Source organism: Microtus oregoni, unplaced genomic scaffold (genome assembly GCF_018167655.1).
Source record: "Microtus oregoni isolate MIOR12 unplaced genomic scaffold, Mior012 000027F_ref0000203, whole genome shotgun sequence".
Classification (NCBI taxonomy): domain Eukaryota; kingdom Metazoa; phylum Chordata; class Mammalia; order Rodentia; family Cricetidae; genus Microtus; species Microtus oregoni.
In genome coordinates, this window is record NW_024543086.1 from 29,018,856 (window position 1) to 29,035,272 (window position 16,417).

The following is a 16,417-nucleotide window of genomic DNA, read 5'->3' on the forward strand; positions in this document are numbered from 1 at the left end:
GGCACCAAGTCAGGCACAGTAGGTAGCTACAAATCATAAGAAAAGGGTTTCTTTCCTACCTAGAACACTCATTCATGCTTTGGAATTAGGCTAAAAACCCATCAACCCTAGCCAGTTCTCAAACTTGTTTTCTTTTAAAATGGGCCCTAGGTGTTAACCAGCTCAGCAAACATTAGCCAGTAAACCCTGGCCTGAGAGATCCACATTTCCCTTCAAACAAGCTGAAGAAACTAGTTAAGAATTGTATACATTTCCGAGAGCCCAACATGTCCCTTTAAATGCAGACTTGCAGGCTCAGACCTGTTTCACCTAATGTGGAAGAGATGGAGCTCCAGCTCCAGCAGACACTCTTCCCCAGGCGGCAGGAAAGGAGGTAGCAAGGACTCAGGCTGACATCTGAAGCACTAAGCTAATGTGCCTAGCAGAGGGGAGCCTCAGAAGCACAAAATGCCATCTGCCTGTGCAGTCCACAAACCTGAGGTTTCCAGGTCAAGATTTAAGGGGCACAGTGGCATGTATGACAAGGCAGAAAGAAACAATACTGTTCTGGGGCTGCTGTGGAAATCCGTGTTTTCTGCCTAATCAGGCTTAGTGCCTATTTACTTTTCCCTTACACCAGAAAGCAAGCTTGAAATCTCTACCCCCATTACCTCCATGCCTTCATAATAATCCTTAGTAAACAACATGGTTAGCATATTACCGTTTCAAGGAAGCATTGGATTAGAGGTATGTGAGAAGTATATTTATTGAAGGGAAGACTCGTTAAGTTCTAGGATTCTAAAAATTAAGAATATCCCAGAACCAAAACCATCAAGTATCAAACCTACCCATCTGAATTCTAGCAATAAATTGGTTCAAATGCAATTGACTGAATTACTACTGGAAAATAACACTTTCTATCCACATACTATGAAATCTAATTTAATCAATTGCTAAATTTAAACCTATAAAGTCATGAATTGTGCATATGTAATTGTATGTATTTACCAAGTTACTGCTGTGGCAAGATTTCTAAAGAAACAAGATCATGAATAATTAGATGGCATCTGTTAGAATCACTGAAAAATTAGTTTAAGAAATAAATACAGTATTTGGAGTTAATCTCCCAAGTCCAATTAACTGCTATCTATCTACTTTACATATAGATCTGCGAGAGGATTAATTGCAGCTTATTCTAATAAGGTAGGCCAACAATGAATATAACACCTACTCATTCTACAGTCGGAGCTATAGTACTGTAACTGGAATTGTAACAAATGGTTTAAAGGTTGGAAGTTTCTAACACTGAAAGCTACACTTTGTCCCTGACTTCCTAAATCTCTACCCAAAGCAATGAAGCCATCATTCCTGGAGCAGCAGCCAGTGAGCAAAGGTGCTGGAGTGCTGTCATGTGTAACAGCCATCCACGATCATGAAGTAATTACTAGTGTTCCTGGAGACAGCTGAGCGAGGATAGCTGACCCTCCCCCCATGTTCATCCTGGATTCTTAAGTTATAAAACTGCATCTGGTTCCAAGTATAAGCCAAAATATTTGGAGCACTTCAACTAATGACAGGAATTGTTAACCAAGTAATTTTCAAAGTCCCACACTGTAAAGTAGATCTAGTGGTTTTCATAAACAGCAGACATGAATTAATTACCTTGTTACAGTAAATAGCTTGTACTTTAGTTTACAAAGTTTTCATGTGTAATTATGTACTTCAAGATTTCTCATTAAAAAACAAGGAGCAAAATGTGTTTAATCATTTACAGTTACTTTGTGACTGATTTTCAGACAGTATACACTGAGCCAAAATTCTTGTCCTTTAGATTTACTAGAGATTGTTTTCCCTGTTGGATAGCAAATTATGTATAAACAAAAAATGCTGTATTTCCTCTTCCACAGAAAAAGATGACAGTTAAGGTCATCTTAAATGCCATTACTTAAAATTCTGTGTATTCACTTAAATAACCTAGCATAAAAGTGATGTGATGATCATTAATGTAAAATGGGGCAAACCATATGATGATGCTACATGCCTATGTTAAATATAGCTGAAAAAAGGAAGGTTTTTAATATCCAGAATGTTATAGTTATCCTATTTTGCATTGTCAACATATAAAAAGCTCATTACATTTGCCAAAGACAGAATGATAGCACACAACTGTATTGCTCTTTAGAAATCCAACATCTGCACACATCCCAAGAGTACTTCAGACATTAATCTTATTCAAATGACAATCTGATATATTCCTCAAGTCTAAATAGAGATACTTCTCTCAAACTTCAAAGTCCCTAAAATGTAATGTTGATTAATTCTGTTAATGTGATGTAATTCCAGTAATTTTTTTATGATCACCTTTGTACTTATGCTATCCTGTAGAGGCAGGCCTTTCACAAGTGCTGTCCAAGTCATTTCTCTTAAGAATCTTGGTAACGTGCATATAACGTTCTTAACAGTGTGTTTTAATAGCAGACATAACTTGTTTTTAAAAATGTTAATTTCAAAAGGGAAGTCTTTGGAAATAATTTCAGTAACTCAAAGTTTCTAAATATTCATTAAGACTCAAGCATTTGCTATTATTAGCATGGAAATATGAAAAAAACCATTTTGTTCTCTTTAGAGCTCCCAAATGTCACAGAAAAATAAAAGCCCAGATATTTGCAAACATTATAAAATTTAAATTTTATGCAATTTAATAGCCATATGTGTAGTTCAAAGCTGGAGGGCTCTACCTTGGTCCTGTCCAGAAGACAGCAACTCATTTATCTCTGCAGTTAGCATTTCAGTGTTTAAAAAACACTTTTGTGTTTTGTTTTCTAACTGGAAATACAGTTACTTGGCTAGGCTTTTCTTTTCTGTGGAGCAAGATTACAGGAATGGGCCATACCAATAAACATACAGTTAAAAGTCTCTTAGGAATCACAATGTAAAAGAGGCCAAATCTCATAAATGGAAGCAAACATGGAGACCCTGGCAAGCCCAGAAACTGTCTCTTCTACGTCCCACTTATTCTCACGAAAAACTGCAGCCATGACAGCTGGTGTAGAAAGTTACCCTCTGAACTAAAACCACCACAGAATGCTGCACTGTGGTTCATCTACGGCAAGGTTAGCAAATTACAGCTTGTATTTAAGAAAACTCACAATAATTGAGCTAAAACCTATCCTGTGCTTAATTCTATTCGTTACCGTTCATTTTAGTGTGGGAAGTATGTGATGACTACGTTCATTTCATCAATGGATTGAGAATTGGCATGAAGAAGCAAGGCTCTTCGACCCTTTAGTTACTGCAAAGTAACTTGTGGTACTGGCATGTGTAACTGATAGGGTTTCATACTAGATGCATGCAGCTTGCAGAAAAACTAAAGGGCGTTTGCCAGTCTCAACATGCTTTCTTTACTACAAATTCCATTAATGTAACAAGCTAATGGAATTGTCTCTAGGGTGTAGTTTCATTAAGCTTGTACTCTTAAAGATGACAGTAATGCTGTTTGCTTCCAAACAACTTACTGTGTTTAAGAAATCATATTAAATATAAATTGGCAGGAAAGAATAGACCTAGTTAGTAAAGTAGTGCTGCCGCTGCATAAAGATGTTTATGTATGCATTAACCATCAAAATAAGGAATCAAACAACAAATTCTTTCCTTTAATACAAACTTGAACAGTGTTTGTAAATGCCCCATTTAAAGTGAGTGGGTAGGGAAAGTTTAGAAAAATCCAAGTAATAAAATGTATTCAATTACTTGGCAGTTAAAAAGCTAATGCAACATATGTTACATTGAGATAAAAAACAGTATTCCAAAGCAATTCAAATACCGAAAAGGGTTTCAAATTGAATATTTTATTAACATGGTAGTTGTCTTTTTAACATGTGCACACACACTCGCACACTCAGAATGATCTGCCTGGGGGGGGGGGGGGGACTAACTATGCCTAAGGGGAAAATGAAAAATAAAAATTCCTGTAGGTTTTCATTATTGTAGGCAATTATGTCCACATCACTTACAAAGCTAATGCCAAATCTGTCCAAGGAAGCAAAGTTTGAAAGGGGGCAAAATCTTGGGGAAAATTCAACAGTGGCATAGCAGAGCTCTCAATATGAGAAAGCTGACATAATGTGGACTTTTGCTGTGAATTTTCTTTGCAAAATATGGGGAGAGGTTTGTCAATGGGCAGAAAATAAGAGAAGGCGGTGTGAATAGGCTTTTGCAGTCAATATTCCTCACAGTATTGTGCAGGGTCATCAGGAAAATGCTTAGTCTTTCTCTGGAACCAGTTTCAGAACTTTTCCAATTGCAATGGTCTTACCTAGAAATGAAATTTTGAAAAAAACAAAACAAAAACAAAAAATATACCTTTCAGTACTTTCATTGAGTTTATGGAATGTACTAAGCTTTTCTAACCTAAAGAAAACTTTGTCATTGTGCAAATTCCTGACTTAATAGCTTTACTCACCCAAACCAGGAAGGATATCTGGTTAGGTAATTTCAAATGAGTCCGACTGGGAAGTGGCATCCATACAACAGAATACCGTTTAATGATAAAAATTAATGAAGTACAGTCATCCAACAACATGGCTAAACTTAAAATCTGCTAATGAAACAAAACATAATGCCTCACATGTATCTGTATAGCTACTAAAAAGCTAAACCTGTCTCTAAGCGTACAATTCACAGAAAAGACTCTTCCAAGAGCGTGCCTGTGAGCTGAAGGGAATGTAAGTATAAGTATGAACCCACGGGTCTCGGAAACCTAAAAGCTACGTTATCTTCCTTAATTTCTTTCTTCTATCCACACTCCATCAGGTTCTAAGGCCAACTAAAATTATTTCGAGCTGGGTGCACAGCACAAATGGCTGTAGTCCTAGCACTTGGGTTCTTGAGTTCAAGGCTGGCTGGGCTTTCCATAGAAATGACGCTTCAAAAAAAAAAAAAAATCCTGCTAAACTATTAAGTATAACAAATGTCACTATCGGGGGCTGGAGAGATGGCTCAGTGGTTAAGAGCATTGCCTTCTCTTCCAAAGGTCCTGAGTTCAATTCCCAGCAACCACATGGTGGCTCACAACCATCTGTAATGAGGTCTGGTGCCCTCTTCTGGCCTTCAGGCATACACGCAGAAAGAATATTAAAAACAAAACAAAACAAATGTCACTATCAACAAATTTGGTGGATAAGGTGTTTAAAGTGAAACCATGACCCAGTCAAGCTTTGGGGGAAAAGGTAAAAAAAAAAAAAAAATCAACAGTTTTTATACTGTTTTCTCTACCATGGCGTAACAATATCGGACACTACCATGTTAAACAGTTATCTGTATTTCTGTTGAACCACAAAGTTTTATATAGTTTTCTAGTTGCCAGACATGGGAATTCACATTTGTAATCCCAGCACTCAGGAGGCCAAGGACTGCAATGAGTTGGAGGCCAACCTAGGCTATGAGACCCAGTCTCAAACAACACACAGTACTGGGGATACAGTTCGGCCTATAGAGTGCGGCCTCAAATGTCAGAAGTGTTGTCTTTGATTCCCAGTAGACTACAAGGGACATCATCTTAAAAAAAAAAAAAATTACAAAACATAATTTTGTTTTTATACAAGGATTTTGAGACTGTTAGACGAGAACTACAGTTATTATGTATCAACCAAAGGGAGGGAGAAAGGGGATATGAATTACATATTAAAGTAACAAAAGATCGTCATATAACCCTTATTTATTATACAAGTCTTCATTATAAAAATGTCTTAGTAAATTCAATTTTTTCTGAGTGCACTAGTATAAGATATTAAAATTAAGTCTACATACAACATTACTGGTACTATATAGTAATTCCATTTGTTGTTTAATATATTCAACTCAGTATACTCATCACATATGACTATTATGGAACAGAAATCTGGATTTTTTTAATCTGCTATAATATGGACAGTGCTCAGACCATGCTATCTACTGAAGTCTACCATCAAGAGACACTGAAAACCTCTTACCCTCATCTCGTAAGGTAAAGCGTCCCATCTGAGGGAAGTCTTTAAAGGTCTCCAGACAGATGGTCCCTGCTGTCCTCAAACGCGCGATGCATACTTGATCTTGTTTCACAAAACGAGGTCGAGTCTTACTTTTTTCTCCTGATTTTTTATCTACTAAGCAGATTAAGGCCTAGTCAATTAAAAAAAAAAAAGGATAAGAAAAAAATTTAAATGTTAAATATAAGTAATTCTAAGAATAAAGTGTAACTTGGGCAAGGTATTAAATACCTGTAATCCTAATACTTGAGAAACCAAGGTAGGATCATGAGTGATAAGCGAGCCTAAGCTAGTACTGAGACCCTGTCTTAAAATTACAAAAACAAGCCAGGCAGTGGTGGTGCATGTCTTTAATCGTAGCACTCGGGAGGCGGAGGCAGAGGCATCTCTGAGTTTGAGGCCAGCCTGGTCTATGAGTTTCTGGACAGCCAGAGCTGTTACTCAGCAAAACTGTCTCAAAAACCAAACAAACAAAAAAGGTAGCAAGATAGCTTTTCAGGCAGAGGTACTTGCCAGATAAGTCTCTTGACCTGAGTCAAATTCTCAAAGCAGAAGTAAATTAAATTAGAGACTAACTCCAGAAAGTTGTCCCTAACTTCTACCCATGTAGCACGACACACCCATCCTCCCCACCACAGAAAAAGCACGTATGTACCTGTATCAGAAATGATCAAGATACAATATTCTGAAAAATTAAGCAAGCCAGCTACCCTGAAAACCCAAACTCACTGTTATCTCGACCTCCTCGATACAGGTATGAATATGCAGCACCGCATTGTACCCTGGGCAGATGATGGACTTGTGCTCTATGATCACTATCTGTCAAGTCAGAAACACAAACAAAACCCCACAATTTGTCATCAATGTTCTAAAGGTATGATATTCCAAGAAGCAACAGGAATCACTAACTTTTAATATGTGTTATACCTTTTTCTTTGGTTGACAGGATAGCCCAAGTTGCCCAACCAAGGCTCACCCTCAAACATTCCACTGTACAGAAATTGGGAAGTGCCTGGTTTATCTCAGTTCAACAGGCGGGTTCTGAGAAGCCTTCAGTATATACTACCCATGGAACTAATATAACAAATTACCTCCCACAAATTACCCAGATGTGAACTTCACAGTGTATCCATTTTTCCTATCCAATAACCAAGGCCAGTTAGTAAACAAGTAAATATACTTGGCATTAAAAAAAAAAAATGAAAACTAAAACAAAAAAAAACTTTAGTCATACTTTTCAAGAGAAGGGTTAACATTTATTTATGTGTATGAGTGTTTGCCTGGATATCTGTCTGTTTACCATGTGCACACATGCTTGCTGCTTGAAGAGGGCAGACAAGGGTTCTGGATCCCTTGGAACTGGAGTTACAGGCATTGTAACCTGCCGGTACTTGGAACTGAACCCATGTACTCTATGACAGCAGCAAGAACTCTTAACCACTGTGCTCCAGGCCCAGTTTAATAGTACTCCAAGAGTTCTGTGATGGTAACAGTGGTTTGCTGTCACTCTCATAAGAAGGTCAGATTAAATGTCCGTTTGGCCCAAGTCTGAAAACATACCGTCCCGGAGTAGCAAACAACTATGCTGCAGTCACAATCAAGGACATTCCAACTAAACATTATTGATGATGTATCACTGTCTGCCTTTACAAAGTCAATAATACTGTAACTATCTATAAACCAAAGAATAAATGGAATTCACAAAAAATACCATCTAATAAATTCTTTATAGCATCTTGAAATTTCAAGATAATATGGTTGCGATGTACAAATGAGTTTGAATGTTTCAGTTCCTCTGATACTGGTTATGTGGAATGTCACAAATAGGACAAAAGGCACTGAAATTCTAACCACTTAGGTTCTATCAACTACGAAGATGATTGCAGTAACTTATTTACCTGGGCATCAAATGTACGTCCAGAATGACAGAGATTATTAAGATCACAAAGGATGAATCCTGGAAGAATCTCCTCTTCTTCAATCCCTTTCAGTCTGATTTTGAGGTTTTCACCTGGAGCTACAGAATCTGTTTCTACATCATCAGAAAGTATTCCAAGAACTTCCACATTGTGCTTAAAAAGAAACAAAGTTGGAGGCTTTCTGATACATGAACTGGATTATGGACATAAAATCACCTCAATGTTCATTTGTTAAGAAGCTACAAATTCACATGCCAAAATAAAAATTGAGAGGGCAAGAAAAGGGGCTCAATCTCAGAGATTCGTTGCAACTATCATAACATTATTTTTTAATATCACATTTTAATAACTTCTAAATAGAATCCAAAACAAACCTCATTTTCAAAACGACAACACTGTAATTGTTAGTGATCTGGAATCACTGAGAGGCCAATGCCCGGGCACACCAGGGAGGGATTATGCTTGTATAGAATCACCATAGTTAACTCATGTGGGAAGAACTATCTTTACTGTTCCTGGCTGGGACCACTCCCTGAACTGGGGGCCTACAGTAGAATGGAGAGTGGGAGCTGACACTAGTGACTTATCCCTCTTCCTGATTGTAGATCATGGTGACCAGCTGCGTAAAACTTTTGTAGCCTTGACTCTCCTGCCTAAGAGCTGAAACAAAACCTTATTCCCTTGAGTTGCTTCTCTCTCTCTCGAACAAACAAACAAACAAACAAACATTTTATGTATGTTCTGTATGTGCCCGACTGGTGCCCTCAAAGGTCAGAAGTGACAGCATCAGATCTCCTGGAACTGGAATTATGTTTGTCGGGAAGCACAGTGTGGGTGTTTAGACACTAAATACAGATCCTCTACAAAATCAACAAGTGCTCTCAACTGCTGTACCATCTCTCCCACCCCCTTGATTTGCTTTAAAAAGAAAAAAGTTACTTTTATTTATGTACAGGTGTATGCTTATCTCTGTGTGTAGAATGTTGTGCATGCAATGTCTGTGGAGGCCAGAAGAGGGCACAGGATCCCCTGGAGCTGGAATTAGAGGTCGCTTTGAGCTGCTTGAGCTCCCCAGCCCCTCCCTTGATTTGCTTTTCTCAGGGTATTTAATCACAGCCACAGGAGACTTAGACAAATACCAAACTTAATACTCGATTTCATTTCAGGTAAATTTTACAATTAAAAACTTTTAAAAACTTATTTCCCACAGCAGGCCAATCCTGAAATAAGGATATGTTTCTCAGTTATTTTAACAAGTGAATTTTGAAAGCATATTGTTGGGACTGGAAAGACTGTTAAGGGCAGTTGTTAAGGGTACTTGCTGCTCTTACAAAGGCCCCATGAACAATTCCTAGCACCAACCAATGGCTCACAACTGTCTGTATATAACGCCAGTTACAGCAGACCCAATGCTCTCTGCTGGCTGCCTTGGGCACCAGGTGTACACGCTGCAGAGATGCAGGCCAAACATTAATATACAAAATAAAACAAGCAAATGTCTTTTGAAAAGCACATTGTTTAATGAGTGAAAGATTTCCTCATGAGAAAGGAACCAGACAGTCATGTGCTGCAATGGTCAGCACAGCAGAACTGCTAATGTCCTAAATGTCATTGACAGAGTTATCTTTTCTTTTATAATACCTCCAAGTAGAAATCATCGACTCTACTTTAAACTCACAAGCAAAGATTTTTGTTTATCATTGTGGTGTGTGCGCATGTGTGGTGAGCGCCATGGAGCACATATGGAGAAGGGCAGAGGACAACTTTGTAGTTTCTCTCCTTTCTCCTTAACAAGGGTTCTTAGGAAGCAAGGGCCGAGCCTTTTACCCACTGAACCACCCTGCCAGACCTTAAATTTTTTTTTAATTCTTTTTTTCAAGACAGTTTCTTTGTGTATCTTGGCTGTTCTAGAACTCCCTTTGTGGCTGGCCTCGAACACATAGACCCACCCTGCCTCACAAGTATGGGGATTAAAGGCGAGTACCACCACACCCAAGTTAGTTTTTTTTTAAGTTCTTCAAACTGTTCTCAAATCCTATTACCTAGTATGAATGACCTTGGGGAGCTGGGTATTTAGCTCAGTGATGAAGAAATGCCTGATTGGCCAAGGTCAAGGTCCTTACCTTGGGGATGAGTATGTTTAACAACAACAAAACAAACAAAACCCCAAAAGATTTCCCTGCAAATATAGTCTTGGACATACTATTTTGTGGCATCAAAACAACGCAGACAGAGACACACCAGAACTGAACCTGAGTTTTCTTCCATGGCTCTCTTGATAATCGGTCCTGTCAGCCTTTAAGCAGTTACTCAGCCACTCCAAATCTCTTATGTTATTTGCCCACGTTGATAATAGGACAGATTGATAGTTTCAAACTTTCCTGTTGCTCCTTCTAGTTCTAACATGCTTCAATTGTCACTGAATACAAAAACAAATCTGTTCTTCTATTTCACACTGAGCATTAACAAAATAATTACTATGTATAAAATTTGACTGAAATGTTTCTGTTTTTGAGACATTGCTTCCAAGAGCGACTCTAGAAGACACACACTGAACTCTCACCTTGTTGGGCATCATCACGAGCTGCTGGCCTTTACAGATAGATCCAGATTCCAGCTTTCCCAGGACCACAGTCCCCATATCCTAATCAAATTTAGAATAAAATAATTAAAAAACATTCAGACTTTTATTCCTGATTATAGCAGGTGAAATCTACCAAGGAAAGTCTTTAGCTAATAACTGATCGAATGCTTATGATTATTCATTTTTGAAAGTATAACCTTTTTTCTTTTTATATAATTTATTTGTTTTTATTTAATGAGCATTCGTGTCTTGCCTGCATGTATGCCTGTGTGAGGGTGTTGGATCCTGGAGTAACATTTGTGAGCTGCCATGTGGGTGCTGGGAAGGGAAGCCATGTCATTTGGAAGAGCAGTCAATGTTCTCACCATTGAGCCATCTTGCCAGCCCCTATGATTATTCTTAAACATAAAGGAGGTAATAAATACTCCATAATAATTTGTATCTTAGGCCTTAGTACAATTATATCAATAACAAGGAATGGCTAACGTGCAAAAGAAAGCTTCATACAGAAAACAGCATAGAATTTTATGTTGGAAGATTGAACTGTTTGTATAAATTTAGAAACTTATTTGTTTGTAAGCTTTAGAGTGGATCTAATTGAGGGACAAAAGGCTTAAAAGTAGGTAAAACATTACATGAATTGTTACTGTCAGAGTTTAAAGATTAAGTTGAGGGCTTGGGATGTAGCTCAGTGGCAGACAGCTTGCCTGGTGTGCACAAGGCCCTAAGTTCAAGGCCCTGTATTGCAAAACAAATTACCTAAAAAACAAAGTTGGAAATTCAATTGAAATCAACAAAGTCGATTTTTTTGTGGGGTCTGAGATGTGGAGTTGCTATTTGAGACAGGGTCTCATTATGTAGCCCTGGCTAACCTGGAATTTGCTATGTAGACCAGGCTGGCCCTAAGTTAAAAAGATCCATCTGTCTCCGCCTCCCAAGTGCTGAGATTAGAGAATAAAAGCATGCACCACCACACCCAACAAAGTGCATACCGATAACATAAGCCCTCACATGTACTGGTACTATTATAATTTAGTGTACTATTCTTGGAAGGCTACTTATCAATAGCTACAACTTTTAAAGTAAAAAGTTTGAGTAAATCATGGCCTTCTATAAGCAAACACTTAAAAGCTAATAAACATTATTAAGATATTTTTTTTCTAACTTACAACAAAACACGATTTCAACTCCCCTGAAATCCAGTAACTTTAATATTTGAGGTACCTTGTACTTATCGACAATTGGCAGCCTGATTGGTCCATCAACTGATCTATTGAAGTTTGGCAAATTATCCAGATATGGAATAAATGGTAAGCCACTGAGAATAGAACAATATTTATTAAAAAAGTTAACATAATAATTTTTAAAAATCTAAGTTATAGTGTTGTAATTTAAATAATAAATGGTTATCTATAACATTTTATTTTTCTAATGCACATTTTTTTTTCATTTATATATTTTCATTTCATGAAACTCAACACCTCAGAAAACTAAAATAAAACAAAATACCTTACTTTTAAAAGCTCCCTAGGTCAGATATGGTGATACAACCCTATAATCCCAACACTTGGGAGGTTCAGACAAGAGGTTATTAAGTTCCAGACTAAATGAGTCTACATAGTGAGATTCTTGTCTCAAAACAGAACACAACAAAATAAAAAACTACAAACACGCTGGATGTTTATTAACTGACTTACTGTGTTTGTTTATGTGTGAGTATGAGCACACAGAAGTCAGAGGACAGTTTGTAGTCGTCAGTTCTCGCCTTTAGTGATCTGAGCTCCTGAGAAAGACCTCAAGTCATCAGGCTTGGTGGCCAGCACCTTAACCTGCTGAGCCATGCTGGCCTAGCTTCCCCATGAATTTATGCTAAGTCTAGGAAAAAGTGACTTGTGACAGCCTGCATTATATACTCTTACCTACACAAGGATGAGGAAACAGGACTTTGCTATATCTTCCAGACTTGCCTCAAACTCAATCAATCCTCTTGCCACAGTTCTCAAGTGCTGGCATTATAGGCATGCACCACAACGCCCAACTCTCTATTTCCTAATTTATGGACTGTGAAGTTTAATCCTTATCAGATCAGGATTCCATAAGGCAACACTGCCTAGAAAGGCTGCTTGTTTTGCAGTAATTATAAACTGATTTGAACGATTTGTGTGGAAGAGATTCACAATAGCCAAAAAAAGAAAGAAAACCAAAGTTTTTCTGGCCAATTTCAAAGTTATACAAGCAAGACTGTGCAGTCTTAAGATAAACAGTTGAACACAACAGAACTGAGGGAAAAACAAACAAGCAAACACCATTTATGGCCACCTGATTTCTAACGAAGATGATAATACAACACAGAAATTATACCAGAATAATGGAATGCCCACACCAAAGCAAATATACCTAGCTAAATACCATAAACCTTATGCAAAAAAAAAAAGAACTGAAAACTAAATATAAAAGGAAAAAAGTTTCTTTTAAATTTAGATTTATTTTTTCTTATGTGTATTCCTTTGTCTATGTGTGCATGCCTACTATCAGGAGGTGAGAAGAAAGCGTCAGAGACCCTGGAATTGAAGTACAAGCAATCATGTAGGTGCTAGGAATCAATTTCGAGTGCTCTTAACTGGTGAGCCATCTCCAGCCCTGAAAACCTAAAATCTTAAGACTTCGTTACCTAGAAACTAAACTGGTCTCACCCCCTTCTATAAAGCTAAATCTCTGTAACCTGGGACCAGTTGATGTTTCAGAGGATTTGCAGACGTTTGCTCTCTCTTCCTATCACGTGGGTTTCAGGGAGTGAACCACGTCACCAGTCTTGGCAGCAGGCACCATAATGGGCTGCTGTGCCATTTCACTAGCTATGTTTTACAAAACAGATTTGGTGACTCACATCTGTAATTCTAGGACTGCTAGAAGATGGGAAGCAGAGACAGGAGTCACATGGAAGATCATGGGCCAGCAGGAGTAGGGTGAAGAGCAGAAAAGAGGGTGAGGAGCAACCTTAACAGCTGTCTTCTGCCCTCCACCTAGCGACCGTAGCACAGGTGCACCTACACTCCCACAGTAAAAACAGCAATGGAGGGCCGAGGACAGCTCAGTGATGCAGAACATGCTCAGTGGGGCAGGCCTCTGGATTCTACCCAACACAAACAACTAGGGATGAAAGAAGGGGAAGGCAAGAATGACCTTAATATGGAATGGGAAAAGTACATGTTGATTAATTACCTAGTAAGGGACTTGTACATAAGAAACCTGTTGGGGTTTTCTGTGTTTGAGTGATTGGCACTGGGAAATTGAACTCAGGGTCCTCATGCTTATAAGGCAAGAAACCTATTGGCTTAAGTTATAGGCCAAAGACCCCATAAAGAACTCATACAAAAGCCTGGCAGTGGTGGCCCACGTCTTTAATCCCAGCACTCAGAAGGCAGAGGCAGGAAGATCTCTCTAGGAGTTAAAAGATGGGACTGGTCTAAAGTGAGTTCCAGGATAGCTAGGGCTACACAGAGAAACTCTGTCTCAAAAAACAAACAAACAAATAATAATAAAAAAGAACTCACATGACTCAAAAAATCCCAAAACAACAACAACAACAACAACAACAAAATAAATAGGGCCAGGGAGACGGCTCAGTGGGTAGACTGCCTGCTATGCAAACACCAGGACCAATGGAACAGCCAAGTGGTGGCATGCGTCTGTAATCCAGCACTGGGGAGGAGACAGGCTGGTCCCAGGGCCCGAACCAAATCAGGTAATTTCAGGTTCGATGAAAAACTCTTAAAACACCTGGTTTCAACCTCTGGCCTGTCCACATGTAAACATGGGCAAAGAACATCTTCATATTACACATATAGCATACACCACACACACGAACCTGCACATTACCCACATAAGCATACAACAGACACACACATAAAAAAAAACCATATAAATGTTTTAAAAGGCAAAGGTCCTGCTATTTTTTAAAACCAAGACTACAGCCAAAATATATTTCAATTTCTTTTAGATATGCCCATCTCCTTTTAGAAAAAGTAGTAAAAGGTTACTCACATGTACCAAGGACAGAAATCTGATTGCTCTTTCAGATTTGCTCCCGTCAGTCCTGAGCAGGGCATAAAATGAATGTCCTTCTTGGGATTGAAGCCAACTTTTTTCAAAAACGGTACTAGTTTTTCTTTACATTCTTCATATCTAAGAATATTTAGAAATAACACAATTATGCTGAGTAGTAGTTTCATCAGTAAACAAATTAAAGCTTAGAAAAACCGGAAGAAACAATGCAAACAATAACAAAAACATCCATTTCTTCACCAACATGTCTGTAAAAAGTCACTAAAGCATGTAAGCTTACCTCTCGTTGCTCCAGTTTACTGTTGGATCATCCATCTTATTAATAAGCACAATTAAGTGTTTGACACCTGCTGTCTTTGCCAACATTGCATGTTCTCTTGTCTGTCCTCCTTTTTCAAATCCAGTTTCAAACTCTCCTTTCCTGGCTGAGATTACCTATTCCAAGAAATTCAGTAATTTATTCTTAAACATTCAGGTTCCTCCCACATCAAATCTAGCAGCAAAACATGTATACTTTTAGCTTCTATAAGAACGCCTTCCAGCTAGGTGGCGGTGGATGTCTTCAATCCCAGCACTTGAGAGGGAGAGGCAGGTGGATCTCTTGTGAATTCAAGGACAGCCTAGTCCGTATTGTGAGTTCCAGGACAACTAGAGCTGTTAAACAGAGAAACCCTGTTTCGAAAAACAAAACAAAAAACCTGAAATCACGAAAAGAAAGCTTTCCAAGTAAATGGGGCATGTGTCCAAATGGCTTCAAGACTTAAGAGTTTGGAGTTGAGCAGGTATGGCTCATTGGAATAGCTATTTCCATGTGCTATGGCAAGTAACAAAACAAACATAGTGGTTTTTACTAACCCCTTCAACTTCCCTAAATCTAGGATATGTGCATATAACTCAAACAGTTCAAGTATGTTCTTTTTAGGTTAAAGATGTGAGAAAATATGTGTTTAGCAAGTTCAGGGCTCCAAGTTCAATCTCAATCTCTCTCTCTGTGTGTGTGTGTGTGTGTGTGTAGGTGCGTGCTAAGGCCAGAAGCATCAGATACTCTTGGAGCTTGAGTTACAGGCAATTGTGAGCCACTCGATATGGATGCTGAAAATCACCTCAGCTTCTCTGCAACAACAGTATGTCCTCTTAGTCACTGAGCCATCTCTGTAGGCCCCACGGGGTTTAATTTCTTAATACTACAACCAAAATGAGTATATGCTGATGCATACTTGTAATCCTAGCATTTAAGAGTCTGAGATGAGAGGATAGTAAGTTTGAGGACAGTATGTACTACCTAGCAAGAAGGAAGGGGAAAGGAGAAACAACATTAATTTTAATCTTTGTGGGCTTAGCATAAAAAAAAAAAAACCACTAAATTTAAACACACAGATAATAGCAATGAGAAAATATTTAATCTCCCCCATTCCCTGAAACAAGGTTTCTCTGTAGCTTTGGAGCCTGTCCTGGAACTAGCTCTTCTAAACCAAGCTGTCCTCAAACTCACAGAAATTCACTTGCCTCTGCTTCCTGAGTGCTGGGACCAAAGGTGTATGCCATCACCGCCCGGCCTTTATGGAGTATTTTTTTTTTCAAGTAAATTATTATAATGTGTTCTGGGAAAACAGGAGTGACAAAAATGACTATTACAATTATGTATAGTGTTATAATGACTACAACTTTATGAGGGTAGATCAGAACATTGAAGTCGGGTTGTGGAGCACACCATAAATCAGAGGCAAGTACATCTCTGAGTTTGAGGCCCACCTGGCCTACATATTGAATTCCAGGCCAGTTAAGAGTTACATGGTAAGACCCTGTATCACAAATCAGTGGTAGAGTACTTGTACAGCAATATG

The 16,417-nt window shown here is 38.4% G+C and overlaps 1 protein-coding gene across 5 annotated transcripts in view; it reads right to left on the reverse strand.

Moving 5' to 3' along the window:
* Positions 1–3,611: 3,611 nt before the first annotated feature.
* Gspt1 (G1 to S phase transition 1) overlaps positions 3,612–16,417 on the reverse strand; it is a 35,067-nt gene continuing 22,261 nt past the window's right edge. For all 5 annotated transcript variants that reach the window (XM_041675925.1, XM_041675924.1, XM_041675923.1 and 2 more), the window contains exons 8-15: positions 14,854–15,008; positions 14,553–14,693; positions 11,733–11,826; positions 10,488–10,568; positions 7,904–8,077; positions 6,735–6,824; positions 5,970–6,138; positions 3,612–4,294 (exon numbers count right to left, since the gene is read on the reverse strand). In XM_041675925.1, the coding sequence (XP_041531859.1) occupies positions 4,242–4,294; positions 5,970–6,138; positions 6,735–6,824; positions 7,904–8,077; positions 10,488–10,568; positions 11,733–11,826; positions 14,553–14,693; positions 14,854–15,008 (957 nt within the window). In that variant the 3' untranslated portion in view covers positions 3,612–4,241. The remainder of the gene's footprint in view (positions 4,295–5,969; positions 6,139–6,734; positions 6,825–7,903; positions 8,078–10,487; positions 10,569–11,732; positions 11,827–14,552; positions 14,694–14,853; positions 15,009–16,417) is intronic.